The sequence below is a fragment of the Anas platyrhynchos genome, chromosome 24, assembly GCF_047663525.1.
Source record: "Anas platyrhynchos isolate ZD024472 breed Pekin duck chromosome 24, IASCAAS_PekinDuck_T2T, whole genome shotgun sequence".
In the NCBI taxonomy this organism is placed as follows: domain Eukaryota; kingdom Metazoa; phylum Chordata; class Aves; order Anseriformes; family Anatidae; genus Anas; species Anas platyrhynchos.
This window is the reverse complement of record NC_092610.1, coordinates 3,082,484-3,102,777: the sequence shown is the minus strand read 5'-3', so window position 1 is coordinate 3,102,777 and position 20,294 is coordinate 3,082,484. Positions and strand designations below refer to the sequence as shown.

Below are 20,294 nucleotides of genomic sequence, written 5' to 3'. Positions count from 1 at the left end.
ATCCCACTCCTTTTTTTGTGTTGTTATCCTGTTAGTACCTGCTGACAAGCCCTGCCTGCTCCAGTGCGTTGGGAAAGGATGAATGAGCTCTCTCTGTAGGATGTTGTTTGATTTTATATTTTTTTAAGTATCTCCAACCTAAGGTGGCACTGCTGTTTGCCCTGTCATTTCAGCCTGCTAAATTCCATTTTTCATTCTCCCTGCTTCAGAGGGTGAGGTTGTGAGGTTGCACAGAGCTGCCCCGCCTGCAGGTATTGCTCTGGGGGGTCCAGCAATGTCAGGGGGCGTGCAGTGGCCTTCACGCAGGGTAATTAAAGCACGTTCACAAGAGACACGATGTCGGTGCTGTCTGATGGAGACACGGCATGCAAAATGCTCTAGAGTTTTTCCCACAGGGCCTTTCTGCAGCTTTAATTTCTTTTTTTCCCAGCGACTTTCCCACGTGGCAGGAGCGTCTGGGCGTGCTGGCAGCCATGCTGCCAGCACCTCGCTCTCCAAAGAGCCCTGACAGCACGATGTCAGCGGGCTCTGGTACTCCATCAGCATGGAAACGGTGCAGTCGTGTGCTTCATGCTCAAAAAATACCCGATGCTGCTGGCAAAGCACAGAAATGAGTGTTGTGACCTCTTGAAGGAGGCGTTTGGCTGACCTGCAGCAGCGGCTGGTGGGTGTATGGTGGGGTGCACAGTGAGGAGAGTGCTGCTGCGTGGTGCTCGAGGAGATTTTGGGTTGATTTTCCTGGGAGAAGGCAGCAAGGATGCTGACCTGTTTAGGGATCCACCGTGGATTTCAGGCAGTGCACTGAACCTGCTGCTTTGGAGAGCGATGACCTGCTGCTGCAGGTGCCAAACTGTTGCTCTCTGGAAATCAAGTGTTTCCTCACCTATTAGCTATTTTAGCATGCCGATGATTAATAAAATGCTTACAGCTCGATTAATAAAGCCAGGGAGCGGGACTGGTTTAGCAGCAAAACAGCGCGCTCTTAATAAAAGCAAATTGCAGTGGGGTTTTGTCAGTAAAACGGATGAGGCTGCCTGCTCCCAGCCCTCGTGGGAGTGCTCACTGCACTGTGCTCGGTGCTGCTGGTAAATGGATGTTCGTGGAAATCCAAAGGCATGCGAGCACGTGCCTCGAACCAGCTCTTTTATTAGGTAAGGAAGTATTTCTGTCCTGAGTCTGGGGCTGAGCTGGTCACTTTTGTGTAGTTTGGTAAATTAATAACGTATTTTTTCTAATCTCAGCTTATCAAGAGGCGCAGAGTCCCTAAAAGCATCTTGTCCTGCTCTTTGATAAGTCTGTGTATGAGCTGCGGGCTATCTGTGAGCCTGTGTCTGTGTCACGATCTTTGTACCAAGCTTTCCAGAGCAGCCGTGGAAATGAGAATGAATTCTCCAGCTAATGAGAATTTCCTATTGGCGACCGTGTTTCCGTTCCTGTTAGCCGGATCTTCGCTTTATCATGCTTAATTAATGCCAGCAGTGCCTGCTCTTTAACTGCAATGTCTCGTGTGCAGGCAGCCTTGCATTTTGCGGCAGGGGAGGTGCTCATCCTTCCACCAAACCTCTGCTTGCACCGTGCTTAGCCCGTTTGGTGATGCTGTGCCAGACCCCTGCTCCTCCCCGAGCCTTGCTGGCAGCACAACGAGCCTGGCGCAGCTCTCAGGGTCCCGTGCTCGTGCTCCCGATAATTCTGGAAGAGAGAACCGTGTCTTTAACGTGGAGCATCTTCCACTGCGAGCTCCTCTGGGGTGAGCTGTAGCAATGCTTCCAGCAGCAGCTGCAGGTTCAGCGGTGCCAAAGCGTCGGTGGGGCTCAGCAGCAGGATTTGCCAGTCCCCTCTCACCCATCCCTAGTAGATGATCATGTTAATCTCCTCTGGTTGTTGCCTCAGTGGTGGAGTTTATGAGGCAGGTTGGATACATCAAAAATCCCACAAGGAAAATCTGCCAAATACACGTTTCTTTTTGGAGGGGAGGTTTAAGGGCTGGGAGGTTTGCTCTGCGTTTCCGTTACCACCAGCACGGAGCTGCCTGCAGCAGGAGGCAGGACTCATGCGGTGCTCCTTGTCTGTCCATGCAGGGAACACCATGATGATAGTGACGGAGTACATGGGGAACGGAGTGCTGGACTCTTTCCTCAGGGTGAGTGCTGTGGAGCCGGTGGGAACCACCGGGCTCTGTCACCTGCTGGGCTGCAACAGGCATCGCTCAGCTCTGGCTTTTCCTCCTCTTTATCTATTTATTTATTTTCTTTGCAGAAACACGAGGGACAGTTCACATCCACCCAGCTCATCACCATGTTGCAGGGGATTGCCTCTGGCATGAAGTACCTGGCAGAGATGGGTTACATCCATAAAAGCCTGGCTGCCCACAAAGTCCTCGTGAACAGCAGCCTGGCGTGCAAAATAACAGGTTTCAGGCAGCCGCAAGAAGATAAGATGGAGACCATCTTCAGCACCATGGTAAGAGGCTTTTCCAAACTTAATTTCCAGTGCTTCCCAAAAGCAAAATGCTGACGGCACACCTGCAGAGATGTCCCCTGGTGTCCATGCCTGGCCATGGACAGCATCCCTTGGACTGGCTCCTGGCAGCGCTGGGCAGGCTCGCAGCATGCTCTGAGCATTGAGGAAGGATCTGCATCGTAACAGTTTCTTTCCCAACTGGAAATTGATGCGTTTATTCGGGGACCTGCCCCACAGCAGTGCTCCGTGCATGTGGGGGCGAACCAGAGGCAGTGGCTGAGGGCAGCCTCAGGCTTCGTTATGTCTATTTTATCACTCATAATGAAGTTCATCGTTTTCAATTAAGGGCCGAAGTCCTGCTCGCTTCACGCTCACGCCTCATCAGCTCGCCCCGTATCAGCTGAATCTGTTAGCATGTCGCATTAACCAGGCATTAATATTTTAAAAAGCACTGATTCTGCAGTCAGGCCAGCCCTTATTGTTTGCAGGGAGCATTGCTCCAGGGAGGCAGCAGCTGGTGGGCATGGTCCTAGCACCAGGCATGGCCATCCCAAGGAGAGGAGCCTGTTTGCAGGGTTTGCCCCACAATCTGTCGGGAGCTGTGGTTTTCTGTCAGCTCTGAGCAGGCTGATGGCAGAAAGAGTCTTGCGATGTGATTTTTTTAGCCTTTATCACGAGCTCCAGGGAGACACCTTGGGGAAAGCATCCCTACCTTGTAGACTCCTTGGTGAAGCAGGACCAAGTGCTGAGCATCCCACAGTGCTGCGGCTCACAGCTCGGCTGCTGTGCCCGCAGGGATGGGAGAAACCTTCCCTCGGTGCCAGCATGGGCACGGAGCAGCCTGCTGGGTGCCGGGAGCCCAAGCTGTGGCTTTGGGGTTGAGGTCTCCCCCCTGTTAATTGCAATTAGCTGCAGTGTCTGTCACTTGCTTTGCCCCGTGCATCTGGAGGGATCTGCAGAGGTGGAGAACAGGATGGCTAATTACAGGAGAGCAAGCTAGGGTGCAGGGACTGTGTGTTTGTGCAGCTCGGAGACGGGTTTTGTTAAATATTAATGTGTAAAATGCCATCAGCTCTTCCCAGAGCCATTCTCTCTCCCATTAATATTTCAGAACTCACATTCCCATGTAGCATACTGTTGCACGACCATTTTAAAGCAAATTGAGGCACAAGTTTTCTCTTAGTATGAAACCCGTGCGTGCTACACAAGCTGTGAAACAGGGAGAGGGTGCACCGGAGGGCCACCACATGTGTCAGCCTCTCCCTCCCCCTGTCCTACATGACAACACCATTTCACCCCATTTTCTGCCCGGCCAGCGTGGGAAGAGCCTGGTGCTGTGGTCAGCCCCCGAAGCCATCCAGTATCACCACTTCAGCCCGGCCAGCGACGTGTGGAGCTTTGGCATCGTCATGTGGGAAGTCATGTCCTACGGCGAGAGACCCTACTGGGACATGTCCCACCAGGATGTGAGTCCCCTGCTGCGTGCCCGATGGTGATATTGCTGTGGCTGGTGGTGAGGAGGGAGGGCCTCCCAGCTGCCAGGTTTGGGTGCAGTCTGTATTTTGGCATCTCAGAGCTGTCCCCTCGCCTTTCTGCCCTGCTCTGCAGGTGATGAAGGCGGTGGAGGACGGCTTTCGCCTGCCGGCCCCGGCGAACTGCCAGCCTCCCCTGCACCAGCTCATGCTCGACTGCTGGCAGAAGGACCGCAGCCAGCGCCCCAAGTTCTCGCACATCCACGACGTCCTCAGCAAGATGGTGCAGAGCCCGCAGCCCCAGCCGTGTGCCAGGTGCCCACTTGTCCCTTCCCCTGCGGGTCCCTGCCACGGCGCGCTGTCCCCGCTCCCCTTTATGCCCCATCTGTCCTCAGGTCCCGCAGTGCCACCGTGCCCCTGGCTGAGCGCTCCTTCGCAGCCTTCCCGGCCTTCAGCTCGGTGGGAGAATGGCTGGAAGCAATAGAAATGGGCAGGTACCGGGATAACTTCACCGCTGCGGGCTACTGCTACCTGGAGTCCGTGGCCAGGATGACGGCGCAGTAAGTGAGAGGGGCTGGCTGCAGCCTGGCATCGTTTGGTGCTGGGGGGAGCGAGTTGTGATTTTAAATACCAGCCACTTGGTGCTGAATGAAAGGGCAGGTCTGCCAGAGCACGTCAGCAAGAGCTGCAAAAGAAAGAGAACATGTCCCAGCAATGGTGTGGGTTGGGCTGCATGTGCTGTGCAACTCAGCTGCTGGGTTTTGGAGCCGATTGAAAGCTGTGCTTTGGGTTTTAACCTGTAATTTCTGGCAGGCACAGAGTCCTACCTGTCCCAGATGGAGAGCAGGGTCAAATCGAGGAGTGATTTGCCAACAGGTGGCTCTGCAAGCAGCATGGGGCCTCCAGCTCCAGCAGCCGGGGTGGGAGCTGTTTTGTGCTGCAGGCTCCTGTCACCCCAAGCTCCCTGCCAAGGTCTGTGCTGTTCAGCTGGGACAACAGCTTGGGGATTTCTTACTCCTGCATGTCCGTAGGAACCCAATGGTCTGAAATCCACACTGCTCTGTCCTGGAGAGCAGTCAGCACAGGATGCCGCAGTTAGGGCTTGTTCCTGGTGGCTGACGATGGGTATGTTTTGCAGAGATGTCCTGAGCCTGGGGATCACGCTGGCAGAGCACCAGAAGATCATCCTGAGTGGCATCCAGACCCTGCGTGCCCAGGTGATCCAGATGCACGGCCGAGGCGTGCAGGTGTGACGGAGCACGGAGCACCGGAGTGGGAGGAGGCGCCGGCCACGTGCTGGCCCCAAACCAGACCAAATCTCTGAAACCTCATGGTTTCAGGTGGGATGTAGGAGTCCCTGGGCTGCTGCCCAGCGAGTCATTCCACGAGGCAAGAGGGCAGGGTGGCCCGTCCCCTGTGCCAGGGAAGCCGAGCATCCCTGGGACACCAGGCACGGTGTGCCTGGGCGGCTGTGGTTCTCCCCATCGCTGTTCTGTAAGATGAGTCAAATGTAACGATGCCATTTCACATGGTAATTAGGTCAACAGGGTGGACGGACATTTGTGCACTGTCTCAATCCAGAGCTGACAGCGTTTTCCTATCTAGCATCCTACTGGTGAAATCCATGGGTATTTTTATACAGGCTGACATCTTCTACCAACCCCACCGGGAGCTTTTATTGCTTTTATTTTTAGAGACTGGAGCAGAGCTCACACCCAGCGCCCCGCTTTGGGAAGGTGACTTTGCCCATCTGGCGCGCTGAAAGGAAGCTCTTTCTTTCCCAGCCACATCCCTTCCGCTCGAAGAGTCACCTCGCTGAGTCTTGACACCACTGTTGGTGAACAAAATGCAAATGTTCTCCACCGAAGTGCAGAGCAAACGGTGCCGAACATTTCTTGTCCTGGCAAGACAGTTGCAGCGGAGGAAACGGAGGCCACAGCCAGGAGAGGGTGAGCACTGATGCCCTTGGGCTGCCCTGCTGATGCTCTCAGCCTTCAAGCTTTCTGCCTTGCAACGTCTCATAGGCATCCTGCATCCTTCGCTGGCTTGGTGGGGAAGTGCGGTGGCTCTGACTGCTCTGGGATGCAGCACCTGGAGGGACGTGAGGCAGTAAGGCAGTGGGGAAGGTGTGTCTGTGGTGGCGAGCTGCTGCTTGCTGGGCAGGAGGATGGCTGTAGGAGCTTGGAAAAGAGGGGTCTGCTCACCTTTGGCACTAACCCACACCCCTCTAAGGTTTGCCAGCGATGGTGCTCACTTTGAGGTCCTAATGCTGTACCGAACAGCCAGCCACGGATGCTGGAGAGAGAACAACAGCAGAGAAATACCCACGGCAAGGTGAACGCTAAGAAAGAGGGGCTTCAGGTGGGTGCAGCCAGTGACGGGGGGCGTAGTGGGCAGAGCATCGCCACGTGGCCGTGGGCTGAGCCACCTGGGTGAGGCTGGAGCCTGGGGATGAGCATCCCTCCGGGCAGGTTGGCACATCAGCACTTTATTTCGTAGCAGCCCGAGGCTCAGCACCGTGTGCCTCACGCACTGGCAGTTCCCACTGCTACAGGCCTGATCCATGACGGAAGGCTTAAATTGCATCTGCTTAACGCTACAAGTTTCCTTGAAGTTGGTTAATTAAATGGGTCTTCGCAGCCTTGTTCTGGGCTTTGTAGGCCTTTTATTATCATCTGTAAGTATTGCAAGTGAATTATTAATGATGAAAGGCAAAGATTTACAAAGGGAACGAATGCTGTAGAGGAGGATGTTCACGATGCAGTTGGAAATGTGTTTGCATTGGGTTCGGAGGCTATGCAGGTAGCCTGCACCAAAGGGACACAATCTAAATGGCAATTAGCTGAAGGATGCTAATGCAGCCTGTTTGTGGGGCCGGCGTCATACTCACCCCACCCAGACAGACGGTTGCATCGTTTCAGGGACCCAGCTTTTGTTCAGTAAAGCCTCATTCCTGGTGGTTTTCTTCGAACCCACACATGTGCCCCAGGGGAATGCTGTGCCCTCGGAGGCTTCTGGCTTGGCTGCTGCCACTGGCTGAAGGTCAGGAGTGCTCAACACTACAAGATTTCCTTTTTTCCAGCTGTTTCAACGTGACTGCATTGGAGATCAGAGCTGAACTTCACCAACACGTGGTATCAAGAAGGTACCAGCTGATGTTTACTTCTCATTTTTCTGCCTTGTGTTGCCATTTCCAGGCAATGTCACAGTGAGCTCCCACCAGCTCTTGGTGCTCTCCTTCTGAAGTTTAAGCAGCATTCCCCAGTGTCACTCGGTCAGTTTTTTATGGAAATAACTTCCCTTTAAGTTTCACTTTTGTCCGGTCCGGGTAGTTGCTCAGCATCCTGCTGTTTCACACCCAGAAGAGTAATAATTGTGAACTGAAACCTTCATTTGGTAGAAATGCCAGATCCCAAGGATCAAGTGCAATTTGTATGCTCGTTATGTTTACATTTTATCTATAGAGAAAGTATATTCTAGTTCTCGAGGCAGGGAGCTGAACCAACGTGATTCCTGATCCTCTCCCCCATCTCCTGCTCTTTTCCCTTTCGTGGGAGCTCCCCAGAGCCTCCTGCAGGCCGGGCTGAGTCCAGGCTGCTGTGCTTGCTCTCTGGGGCTCTGGGCAAAGCCAGGACTCGGTGACAAGGTGACACCATGCCCTTGGTCTGGAAAATGGAGCTGGCTAGGAGCGCACAGCCTGCCTGGGGCAGAAGACCTCTCTGTGACATGCAGGAAGGTTCTGAGGGTGCTCTGAGCATCTCGAGCCCAAGGGTAGGAAAGTGAAGGCAGCAAAAAGGAAATTCTGGAAATAGTGACGGTTGTCAACAGCTACAGAGACCTCAGAAGAGGTGTCCCAATCACTGTAAATAAACCCTATAATCTGTTGAGGGAGGCTGAGGTGATTCTGAGGACAGCTCCGTGAACCAGCTGGAAGGCAACTGCTGGTAGCAGGATGCTCTTGGGCAAGGTGTTCCTTGTGTTTGTGCAGTGATCGAGGCCGTGCAGGTTTCTCGTGTGCCTGGTGAGGGAGATCAGATGGAGGGAGAGTGTGCACAGCTCCGCAGAGGTGCCCGAGAATAATGAATTCTCAGCAAAAGTTCGAAGAGAGTGTGGTGTTCCCTTTCCAGCAGATTAAATGTTATTCCTTGGGAACGCTCCTGGGCTTTATTTGTCAGTTAAGAGCCTTACAACCAAAGGCAACGTTGACAAAAGTGGCAGACCTGGCAAGCTTGGATGCATTTTCTGCATTCCCTGCAGAGACAATGTGGGACATTAGGGTGAGGAAGAAGTCCTTGTCCTTGTCCTTCCCCAGCAGCTGAGCCCTGCAGCAAAGCCCTGGGGCCTCTTAATCCATGTGGCTGGGCACTTGTACAGTGCACTCTCTGTGCTAGAGTGCTCCAATTAAAAATGAGACCATTTCTCAATCATTTAAGAGTTCCCCCTGCTGAATTAGGCTCCTGTACTGCATTCTCCAGCACAATCAGAACTGGAAGCGACATTTCTTCATCTGAGTCTCTCTAGCTGGTCCCCAAAGAAATTCCGTGTTTAATTACTTTCCTGATTTACTACAGTGAGGGACTTGGGCTCGATGTTTCAGCGAGCTCTTTTTCTTCCAGACAGCAGCATTCTGTGGCTGGGACCACGCTCTAAGGTGGCAGAAGCGCGGTGTGTTGGCTCTCCTGGCCTCTGCTGGAAGGGAAAGGAGAGCACGTAACCAAAGCGTGCTTCCTAGCCTAGCTGGTGGCAACAGCAAACACCTCTAACCAAGCTCCTCATCAGCCCTGGAACTAATCAGATCAGCAGATTAAGTTATAAATTGTTATTGCGATTTTAAAATTAACTTGTGCCCTCTCAGCACCTCCTCTTTGGGGAAGTATTCAATGCCTGATAATTAAATTAATTAGCAATGCTGTTTTGCAGCTGCTCGACCAAGGGAAATGCCTCAGAACGATTTCAGATCCTTATTCCAGGCTGTGTCTGACACAGGGCAAAGTTCCTTCTGAAGCTGACAAAGGGGTTGGGGTCGCATGTTTGGGTTCCTGCTGTGCTTTTGGAAGAGGTTGCTCGTGTCCTGGACCTGGGGGTAGCCCCCAGGGCATCACAAGGAGCATCAGCCCCATGCAGGAGCACTCAAGGGCTTTGCTCTTTAGGGCTTTGCTCTTTGGGGCTTTGCTTTCCTCAGACCATGGTGTATTTGACCCAATACATTTTGTTCTCCAGCTGCTTCCTCTCCAGCAGCAGGAAGCCACCTGTTTCTGGGCTTTTCTTTGTATTCCTAATGGGGATGTCTCCACTAGATGTTCCTCTTGGCCAGCGGGAAACGGCGCAGTACAGCCTCTCCTGGGGGTCTGGCTCTGCCTGTGCTGGAGGAATTCCTCTTTGGGAATCCTCCCCTTCTGGGCTGGGTCTTGTTTTCCTTGAGGGCAGCAGGACAGGTCCCAGCTGTGCCCCTGGTTGGGAACAATTTTCTGGAGCCAGAATGAGGACAGTGCTGGACACAGCCCCAGGCAGCATCACGAGAGCTGGTGCACGTAACTCCCCCCCCCCCGGCATAAAACCAAAACTGGGGTCACGTTGGTTCATCTCTAGCTGCTTTTTGATATTCATTAACCACATGTTATATACTGTAAATACGTACTTGAGAAGTCAATATATATTTTTATAAGCTTGGAACAAATGTAATATAAGATTGTAAGGGACACTGTGTACATTTCATGATCGAGCTATAGTCAGACATCTCCAGGGAATCACCATTGACTTGGAAGAACAATAATAATAATTATAGATGGTAATAAAGATCTATTGACATTTTGTTAATTTTGTATTTATTGAGCTATGTTTGAAGATTGCAATAATGAGATACCTAAATATAACTAAGTAAAAACAACCACTAATTCTGTCCTGGCTTGCATGTGTGGGTTATTTCTGGCATTGCGATGAAAAGCACCGCTTCAGTGAAGATAGCAGGTATTGGGTAATGAACAGTTGAAGTGGCAGCAAGGTGTGAAATGATGCCTTGTTTTATTAAGTAGCATGTGAGCTAAAACAAGAGCCTTTGCTCCTTTTTGCAGTGTGTGCAGGAACAGTGCCGTGATTGTTTCTTGCTACTGACGTTTCCGTAGGGAAGAAAAAACATTGTTTAACTGGGACAGCTTACGGGTTTTGAGGAGGGAGAGGCCAAGCCCTTGACCAGTGGGGCCAGCTGTGGTCAGGCAGGCAGAAGCCCCTTGTTCCCCCTGGGAGCCCCCAGCCTTGGACGTGATCAGAGCGGAGCTGCTGGCACTGTCCTCACCCTGAGTGCAGGATGCTGCTGAGCAGAGGGAAAACACTGCTGAGCTCCCGTGCTCAAGGCGTGCAATTAATTGTTTAACTGAGTAAACGAAAGCAGGGTATGGCCAGCATGTTAAATGCAGGCGCTGCACAAACAATAATATTTAGAAATAATGCAGCGCGACTCTTTCAGCGGTTCCCGTTTCTTCTCTTTTTTTCTTGGGCTGCTTAATGCCAAAGAGCATGTACAAAAGCCTCGTTTCAGTGTGCTGACAACAGTGACAGCTGCTAGGAAAAAGGAACTGAATGGGTGCTTAAAACGGGTGAAGTCTATTTGCCTTCTGTCGATCAATTAATTCAGCCAGTCTTCACTAGGAGCCTGGCCAGGGCTATATTGGCACTATAAAGAAATAATTAGTGCTCTGAAGCAGGGTTATGAATAGTGGATCGCAAGCCCCAGCCAAGCAGAGGTATTTTTTTGCCCAGCCTTACCTGCGCTGCTGCCTCTTGTGCCCCGTGGGTGATGTTTTCACCCTTTTTTGTGACCTTCCTGGTAAGGACGGGGGCTTGGGCATCCCTGTGCTGCTTGGGGTGGGGGCTGGATGCATCCAGCATGGGTTGGGGGACACAGGAGGGGACAGGGAGGATGCTGGGGGGTAAGAGGTCTCCATCAACCCCCCCTGGGCTGGCAGGAGCATGGCAAAAGCCCCGTCCCCTCTCTGCCACCGAGGAAGCAGCGTTCCCCAGCCCTCCCAGGGCAGGCCCACGCTTGAGAAGCTCTCTGCCTTGCTAAAATGGAGGCCGATTTTCCGGCTTCCTGGGTCAAGCAGTTGTGCTGCGCGGTGTCAGCATGTCCCTGCTCCGAGCTGGAAGCTTTATCTTCATAACTTATTGCTCACTGCTCTGCGACTGCCCTGCTGCAGTGATGGATTGCACGGGCTGACATTGAAGCTCCTGCTCCCTTCTCCCCCCCTCCCCATTCTCTGCTGTTGGAGCTGACTGGACTGTGAATATTTTCTGCACAACAGACCTGAGCAAACCTCTCATGATCTAATTTTAGTCCTCTGATACGGAGGTTTGAGGGGGAAATTACAGCCTGGGCTGCAACCGTGCGTATTGTATAGCCAGCAATGGATGTATCAGCTTCTGACACAAGCAATGGCTTTGAGGGAGGAAACTAGCTCTGGAAAACATCTGGAAAATCATGTCACAGCTCTCCAAGGACAGCAGAGTCTGTCACCTTGATGTTTGCATTTTGTCCCGTCTCCCTTTGGGCACGCCGTTGCCTTCTGCTCCCCTCCATGCACATCCGAGGTCTCTCTGGGTGCCAGCTGTGGCCAGACTGGGAGCAAAAGAGCCTGAGAAAGGGGCAGGTGCCGATGGGGCAAGGGTGCTGGCATAGGTGTAGATCGTGTTGGGGCTCTTGTGTGTGCTGCCTTGCCCTGGGATGAGCCACAGGTGCCGTGGCAGGGGCAAGGACCAGCCCAGCTCTGCCTCTCATCCTCCGTCCTCCCCGCTTTGGGGTGAGCACGGGAAGGGGGAGAGCGATACCCAGGGGACATTAAAAGGAGCCTGGCTCTGGAGGGAGAGTTACCTGCTAATTCATGGGAAGACCTGGTGCCATTTAGCAACCGGTGTGTATGGTGAAGGAAAAGCCCCCAGTGCCTGCCTGCTCCCACCTCTTGCACTCTCTAGCTCCCCCCAAAAGCCTCCCAGTGACCCCCAGGTTCTTCTAGGATGCCCAAGAGGCCTCCAAGGGCACTCGAGGATGTCCTACGAGCCTCCTCTTGTACCCTAGAGGCAAAATAAGGACTCTTCCAGGAATCTCTGGAGGCCTCGCAGTGCTCTCTAGTGCACTCTCACACACACTGCAGGCCTCCTGTTGTCTCCTGCACTCTAGATCCTCCACAGGTCCACCAGGACCCCCCAGTACCCCCTAGCTCCCCCAGTAAGCCTCCCAGTGACCCCCAGTGTCCTCTAGGATGCCCTAGAGGCCTCCCAGGGCACACCAGGATGCCCTACGAACCTCCTCTTGTGCCCTAGAGGCAAAACAAGGACTCCTCCAGGAATCTAGAGGCCCCTGGAGGCCTCGCAGGGCTCTCTAGCATTGAAGTTAATGGAGTAACCTGGTGGTCAGCAGAGTCACGATAGGGAAGTTTAAGAGACAAAGTTGTTACGGATGGGTTCACCTATCCAGCTCTGGCTTTTCTCTTCACTTTTTCCCAACAACGTCTGCTCAAAACACTCCGAATAAAACCAGGGGATGCAGGAATATCATTTCAGCACAGAGAACAGCCTGCAGCGACCTGCGCCTTCCCCTCCCCTTGCTGGGGACAGGGATGTGGCCACCCCTGATGGGCACAGCGGTGCCTGTTGGGGGCACATCCAGCAGGAGCAGAGTGCAGAGCTGGGACCCCCAGGGACCCCCAGGCTCGGCCGCACGTCCCTGGGTGCCACCAACCCCCGGTGGCCTCAGCTGCCTCTGCACTTATTCCAGGCTGCTGGCGTCAAAGCCATCTGCCCAGCTGCACGAGATGCCTGGAAGGCACCGGAGCCATTTAATTACACAATTATAAATGTGTTTGGCCTTTTTATCTTGCTGAGGTTGACAAGCACCTTCGGAATCAGACAAAGCAGAGCCCTTATCGCTTGGCACAGGGGCTGCTGCCCTGGGCTGCTGCCCACGACTGACAGGCATGAACAAAAGCAGAGAAAGGGAGTCAGGGGGTGCGGATCAGTCCTGGAGCTGCGTGCTCTGCCCAGGCTCTGCTGCTGCACAGCTACACCTCGGGGATCAGGGCTGGCCCTTCTCCTGCCTGGGTTTTTGTTGCATTCCAACAACCTGCCACAAAACGAGCCCTGACAGCAGGAATCCACAGGCTGACAGGAGCTGTGCCCCCAGCGTGGCCTTTTCAGCTTTGTGCGGTGTTTGGAAACAAAATGCACCTGTGGCGGGGCTGGCTGGGGACGTGTGTCCTCCCCCAGCTGCTTGCTGCTGTCTGGGAACGGTCCTCTGGTGGCAAAGGGGGAAAGAAAAGGTACAGAGAGGGGTTCGGGTATTCCTGTGGCAGTGAAGAGCCACCACAGTGGGGGTGTCTCCAGGTCTGGATGTCCCCAGATGCTCTGCCTGGGCTCAGGGTGGCCCTGGCACCCCCTGCAGTGCCTGGGAGCACCGTTGCAGCTCTCTCCCCGTGCCGGTGTCACAGCACTGCTGGCTCTTCGGGCACTGTGGAAGGATGCCGGTGGGATGCTGGAGCAAGCAAGCAGCCTTGGCACTCTCCGGAGAAGCAGATGTCCTCTGCTGAGGGACCAGCTGGCACCCCACTGCCACACACGGGGCACCAGCACTGGCACTTTTCTGTCACAGCCTCGGGGGGTGTGTGGGGGTCCTGCCCCCAGCAGCGCACGCAGAGCTGCAAGAGGCGGTGAGACAGGAGGGGTCCAGCAGTTGCGTGCACACATCTGCATTGCACCTCATCAACCCTTCATTAGAGGAGAGAAACTCCATGAAGTGCTGGCAGTTGGCACCAGCTGAGCGAAGGCAATCATTAGCCAAGCATCCACGCCGGGCTCGGAGATGTCACCCGGGCACGGCTCTTTGTTAAATCGCTCTTTACAAACAGGCAATTAAAATATTTCCCTACCAGCACTGGGCACAGACGAACAGCGTGGGGCTGCACCGGGGACATCCCCCTGTGCTGGGCCGAGCACAAAGCCCAGCTCCCCGCAGGGCTCTGCAAACCGAGGGGCAGGATCCAGCCCCCCCCGGCACCCTGGGGTGCTGCGGGTGGCACAGCCTCCCCCCCGAGCCCTGGCAGCAGGGAGCAAGCGGCTCCAGCTCGCGGCACAGCGGGACGGGAGCACAGCTCCCTGCTTTATGTGCAGCCGTAGACATCTCCATTAACTTGCCCAGTATTTAAATTCCATAATGGAACTGAAATAAAGCGGCAGCAGCTTATCCCCACCAGAGCCCTAGATCATCTGTTACAAAGAGCTGCTTTTGGAGAAACATTGCGCGTTTGGGTAAGAATTTCAAACCGGGCAATTCAGGTTTTTCTTGGGCAATTCAGGTTTTTCTTGCGAGGCTTTTCTCTGCCGTGAAGCCTGTGCTCCCAGGGGGAACACAGCATCTCTTAGCTGCGTGCTGAGCAGGGTGCTCAGGGACAAGGGGCAGCAGCAGGGTTTTTGCCTTTGCTGATGCCAGAAGCAAAGCTCAGGACGGGTCCTCCCGGGCCAAATCAGCGCCAGAGGGAGGACACCACAAAAGCAGCCCAAGGCAGCGATGCAGAGTGAGGTGCTCATGTGTTTTTGCATCCCCTGCACCCTCCTTGTGGCCGTAGCTGGTGAGATGTCCTTTTCCCCGCTGCTTGGGGGTCAGAGGCAGCAGAGACACCACTGACCTGGGACACATCTTCTGCTTTTGAAAGCAAAAACATAAAGCCAGGGATCAGGGCAGAGCCGGGAATGTTCATGCAAATGTCCTGCCTCCTGTTGTACTGGTGTCCATCCTCTGCCTTCTGTGCTAGAAAAACATCGCTGTGGCACCCACGGGATGCCTGGGAAAGGAGGCTGAGATGGGCTGTGTTGAAATTAGGGAGGTGCAGTGGCTGCATGGGAAATTTCCCCTAAAAGCACCCCGCTCCTCGTGTCCCCAACACGCAGGCAACAGATGGGGCAATACCTCAAGGCAGCCAGAGGAATGGCACTCAGCCGTGGGGGGCTTAGGCTGTTAAATATTTTTAAGTGAATTCTATTAAACAACGGGAGAGGGAGAGATTAATAGGGCAATAAAAATGCTTTTTGTGAGATTTAGGTGCTCTGGGGTGATGGCAATTGGCGTGCCGGATAAATAGCGGTTTGTGACTGTAAATACAAGCTCCTGGGGTAAGAGGTATGTAAATGGGAGCTGTTTTACATCTCTGGGGAGGAACGAGTTTGGGGACCCAGGCTGCTTTCACTGTGGCTGCTTCTGGGCAAAGTTAAATTAAGTGAAGATGTAATGCAGCTTTGCAGGAGAAGCAGAATTATTACAGCGGTTCGTGTGAGACACAGCGACAGGGTTATTCCCTCTCCATCATTTCCTAACCAGGATTCCTGAAGCAATTACTCTGTGCTTGTTCTCTTCAGGGTCATACATCCTGCAGCTCTCCTCCCCAGACGGGAGCTGAACTGGCACCAGGCGTGCAGGAGAGGCTCCGTGGTCACCCCCTGGACATCCCCGTGTCCTTTCCAGCGGCGGTGGGGTTACTGGGGCAGCTGGCTGTGCTGAGCCAGGCAGGAGGACATCTGCATCAGCTCTGCAGCATCTTGGATTTCCTAATCCTCGTTAAGCGCAGAGTGGGGTGCACAACGCCTGCAGCTGGGGCAGCTCCCGGCTCCAGCTTGAATTATTTTATAAGGAAGCTTCTGACTGTAACATTTGCCTACAAAAGGCTGAGTTTCCCTGCCTCTGTTAGAATTATTGTCAGCAGAGCATTGTCTTGCCCAAGAAGAAGAGCAGGGTGGCTCTCAGAAGCCGACGCATTGTCTCGCAGCACAAAGCAAAGTGTAAATCTCTGCTTTGTCTTGCAGGGAAAGGCGACGTGTAAGGTAGCACATCGCGCCACATCCGAGTGTGACGTGGCGCAATGAATCAAACTGCCAAAAATAAAACTTTCCTCTAGAAATAAACTTGTCACTGTCAATTTAAACTCCTGCCAGAGAATCGTGATTTGATGCGAGTTACTTTTGCCAGCAATTTGCAGGAGTGGGTGGTTTTAATTACTATTTATAACGTGGGTAGGAGTACAGAGAGAGGAAGGTGTCTCTGTCTAAGCGTGTGTTAGCTGTACAACAGAAAAACCCACATCCTTGATGCAGCTCCAATATAGCAGCGCTCGAGAGAGAGCGGAGCACAGTCTTTGCTGAATGATAAAGGGAAGGAACATTTCCTCCCTTGCCATTTGCTCAAACAAGCGGGGAGGTAACAGTGGCATCTCCTGCAGGTACCCCCTGTGAGCATCGCCCCCTGCACAGGGGGCTCTGTGGCCCCGAAGCCCCCAAACCCCAAAGCCTCAGCAGCGGGAGGCCTGCGGCAGGCAGTGGGCAGGGTGCCGGATGGCGGGATTAGGAGGTGGGAGCAGATGGCCCGGCCCTAATCTGCTCCTGCAGAAACCCTGGAATCCTCTTTGTGAAAGTGCAGCAAAACCTGGCAATCTCTGCTCCTGCTCTGTGCCCATTTTGTGCACAAAGCAGCGCCTGGGTGATGGGGTAAAGAGGGGGGGAAAGGCAGAAAGTGAAGGAATGTGGGGCAGGACCATCGAATGTAGCAGTGTGAACAACCCCACGTCACCCTCGGAGGCTTCCCGAGCTGCAGGCATGTGGCCAGCTCACGCTCAGCAACCTGGGGAGCTTGAAAAGGGATTTTTACATTTTATTTCATTTCAGTTGAGAGTTGTGACTTACTGAGCCATCCGTTAGTGGCGGTGCAGTGGGAACACGACTTGTCCCAGGTTACAGCCTTGTCCCCGAGAAGCAGAGGCAGTAACCCCAGCCCTCCTGTAGCAAGGTCCAAGCAGAGGAGGCCCCGTTGGCCAGACCTTCCCCAGCAGCCAGCAGGGACGAGGCCATGGGGAGAGCTGCAGCAGCTCCCCGTGGGTTTTTTACACCACCACGGAGACGAAAAGAGCGAGCAGGATGGATGGGCTTGAGTCAAAATATTGTCAGGATTCCCTTGTCAGCAAGGAGCTGGGACTAAGAGGAAATCGGTCAGAGAAAGGCTGAGAACCTAAAATAAAAGGCACAGCGAGACGTCACTGCTGCTGCTGCTGGAACCTGAAATTTGGCTCCAGGCACCTACGGCTAGGTGTGCTGGAGGATGGCTGTGGTTCCTCTTTGATTTAGTCTTTCAGAAGGGCAAGAGGAGACTTCAGTTCAGCAGTCTGGGGTATTTTAATGGGGTGGAGGTTATTTAGAGACAAAATCTACACAGTTCTGAAAGGACAGAACTGTTCATGTCCTGTCCGCTGCCACCTCCACCCTGCTTGAAAAAAAAACAGCTTTCCTAAGAGCAAAATTCAGGTGAGAGAAGGCAGAGAAGGGGAATGGGGTGGCAGGGACAGCCTGAGCCCATCCTTGTCACCATCCCCATTCTGCCCTCCACGCAGGACAGATGTCACCGGGGACAGCAAGGGACTGGGGTGACAACGCCGGGAGCCGAGGCAGAGTGGCGGTGCCTCAGACTCCGTTATCGATTTGAGAAATGCTTCAAACAGATCATTTATTTTCATTAGACTTCTGCCGACGTCTTCATATCAGTGTCCCCTACGTAGGTCGACATCTGTCCTCAGGAATGCTTTAATTGCATTTTCTTCGCTTTACGCAGCTCTTAGCTAATGCATTCTGGCTTCATTAGATTAGACACCTATTGTCCCGAGGATGTTGTCATGTTTTCAAATGGCTTCAATCAGCACCTCCCAGGCACTGGCTATTTCAGGAGATAATAAAACCGAAACCTCATTCAGCCTGGGTGAGTAATGGAGGTGCATTTCCCACCCCCATCCAGCCTGGCTTTAAATTCGGCTGGCTGACATCCCCCTGGATACCGACAGAACACAATTAAGTCTCTTGTCTTGCAGGCATCGTCTGCGTGGTTACACACTGCTTGGGAGGAAGAGCTCTGCAACATTAACTCGGTTTCTAATGATCTTGTCATAGTGAACATCACAGCGAGATTAAATGAAAGAGAGGGGGAATGCTCAAGAGCAAAACTCAGCTCCTCGGATGGCCGGAGCCACAGGCCAGTGCCACTAAGTGTCTGCAGGGAAGTCCTGGCCCCAGGAACCCGACTGCAGGGCTGGGAACACAGTGGGGAAAAGCAAAGGGCAGCAAGGGGAAAACCCATAGATGCAGGGCAGGCAGAGGGCTGTGCCAGGACTTCCAGACCTGCTCAGCTGTTGGTAGAGAAATGCCCATGGCAGCATAAAGGCTCCCCAGGGGAGTTCAGGGGTACCCAAAGGCTTCCGTTGGGGGCACTTTTTGATGGCAGAATGAAGGGAATTTATCACACGACTCCAGGCTGGTGTGCAACTGAAGCATTTATTGAGTACACATCCTTACATAATTCCCCCTTTTTTATTTTCAACCAACCAAATGCTTTCTATAGATTTTTCTGTCAAGCACAGCAGACATTGCAATAAGCAAGGTACAATAAGCAACAGGGGGAAAAAATCACAAGCAGATTTACGATGGTAAAGTAGGGTGCCTACTAGAACCTACAGCAGCCAACAAGCCACTAAGCGCCAGGGATGTTGCTTCGTAGGGATGCTGCTTCTCACTTGCACAGCACAATCACACAATGAGGCCTCTTGCACTTCTCTTTCATACCACAGGAAAATATCACTTAAAATAATTTGTCCACGGCTTCAGGAGGTCTGCTCCCGTGGTGAGTGGCTGAGAGTAGGACCCCTCCAAGGAAAAAGCTCGGGGTGCACCTAGGGGATGCCCACTCCACAGTCGATCCCACAGCCAAGCAGAGTGGCTCCTGGCACAAGGAATGATGCTATTGTAGTTTTGTATAATTACTCCATGGCCTCTATCATTTGTACCAAGGTTGTCCCATTAGGCATGGATTGCAGAATCTTCTTACAATCTGTGTTAGCGTTTTCAATGGCCAGTTTCAGCATGAGAGCCTCTTTAGCTTCATGATTATCTATTTGCTTGTCCGACGAATCCCTCAATCTGTCTAGAAATTGCATATAAGGTTCATTGACTCCTTGTATGCTAGTAAAAGAAGGCTGGCTCCTTCCTGCTTTGGCAGTTTCAGCAAGGCTTGTAATGCTGGTTGGGGCTGACTGTCGCAAGATGGCATCGTTGAGCCGAGCCTGTAATCGTGCGTCTATTTAGGGCTCAGTCCCTATAAATTGAGGAAGCCCTGCACCCTAAGAGGGTCTCCTAATGTTCTTTCTAAATTCTGCAGTGCCGCTGTCTCGCACAGTTTTCTCCATTTCTGTTCTCATAACGATTTTTGAGTCGGGGTGAGGATCAGAGCGGCTATTTGGCAACAATCATACGGAAGCAGCAACTGATCTGGCATCACATTTTCTAATACTGATGGGGTGAAAGGCGCATGCCCCTCTTCTCAGTTCTCCGGTTACGGTTACATATCGGATTTTTCAGAAAGAACGAAGACACAGAGTCCGGTTGCATGTGGGGCTGCATAAAGGCTCCCCAGGGGAGTTCAGGTGTACCCAAAGGCTTCCATTTGGAGCACTTTTTGGTGGGAGAAAGTGTCACCGTACCTAAGGGAACAAAGTTTGCAGCTTCTCTGGTTTTCTCTGCTCAGCCCCAAAACAGGCAAAGATTCAGGAAAGGAGCCAAGTAAGAAAGAAACACCGGGGACACTGAGCCTGGGGACAGAGGCAGGTGGCTGGCAGCAGTGTGATTTTCTGCTCAGCCCCAGTGGGGTCGGTCCCTGCATGCAGCACCAAGACCCCCAGATGAGCTTTAATTCATTCCCCTCCAGACCAGCTCAGCCCTGTCTCCTTATCAGAGGCTGTCACACTGCCCACAACCATCCTTTTCACCCCACAGGCTGTAGTTCCACTTCCTACCTACCAAGGGACTCTAAATATATCCCAGACAATTTCCTCTCCTCATTTTTAATAATCTCGTTCAGCCTTAAATTAGTTTTTGAAAATATGTATTGGGGATGATAGGCTTTTTATCACAGCTGATAGACAATATTCATCACCCCCGTGTCCTAATCCTCACAACACACGTACATTCATTACAGCAGCCCCACATCAATTCCACCACCGTTTCATTCGTTATGCCCCTATCACTGGGTGTGCATATTTCCCGCGACACCTTCACGTGCCATTTGTCACCCGCCCTGGCTGGTGCTGCAGCAAACCCTGGCTGGACCTAACCAGGAGAGATGGAGAGCAGCCTGAAGAAGATCTGGGAGTCCTCTCCATGCCCCTCAGCTCAAGGACCCCAGATCCCAGTGGAGATGAGGGTGCCAGCAGAGCCCACTGCATCGCTGCCTCCTCCAGCACCACCAGCCCAGCAAACCCCAGTCCTGCAGGAAACCTCTCTGGGAGATAAGGAGCC

General features: G+C 53.1%; 1 protein-coding gene across 1 annotated transcript in view; it reads left to right on the top strand.

The window, feature by feature from the left end:
• The window catches only part of EPHA10 (EPH receptor A10), a 40,265-nt gene extending 30,439 nt beyond the window's left edge, over positions 1–9,826 (top strand). Inside the window, exons 12-17 of the mRNA XM_038167426.2 lie at positions 2,079–2,140; positions 2,257–2,460; positions 3,777–3,926; positions 4,069–4,247; positions 4,328–4,492; positions 5,071–9,826. Coding sequence (XP_038023354.2) covers positions 2,079–2,140; positions 2,257–2,460; positions 3,777–3,926; positions 4,069–4,247; positions 4,328–4,492; positions 5,071–5,185 — 875 coding nt within the window. The 3' untranslated portion in view covers positions 5,186–9,826. The remainder of the gene's footprint in view (positions 1–2,078; positions 2,141–2,256; positions 2,461–3,776; positions 3,927–4,068; positions 4,248–4,327; positions 4,493–5,070) is intronic.
• The last annotated feature ends 10,468 nt before the right edge of the window (positions 9,827–20,294 follow it).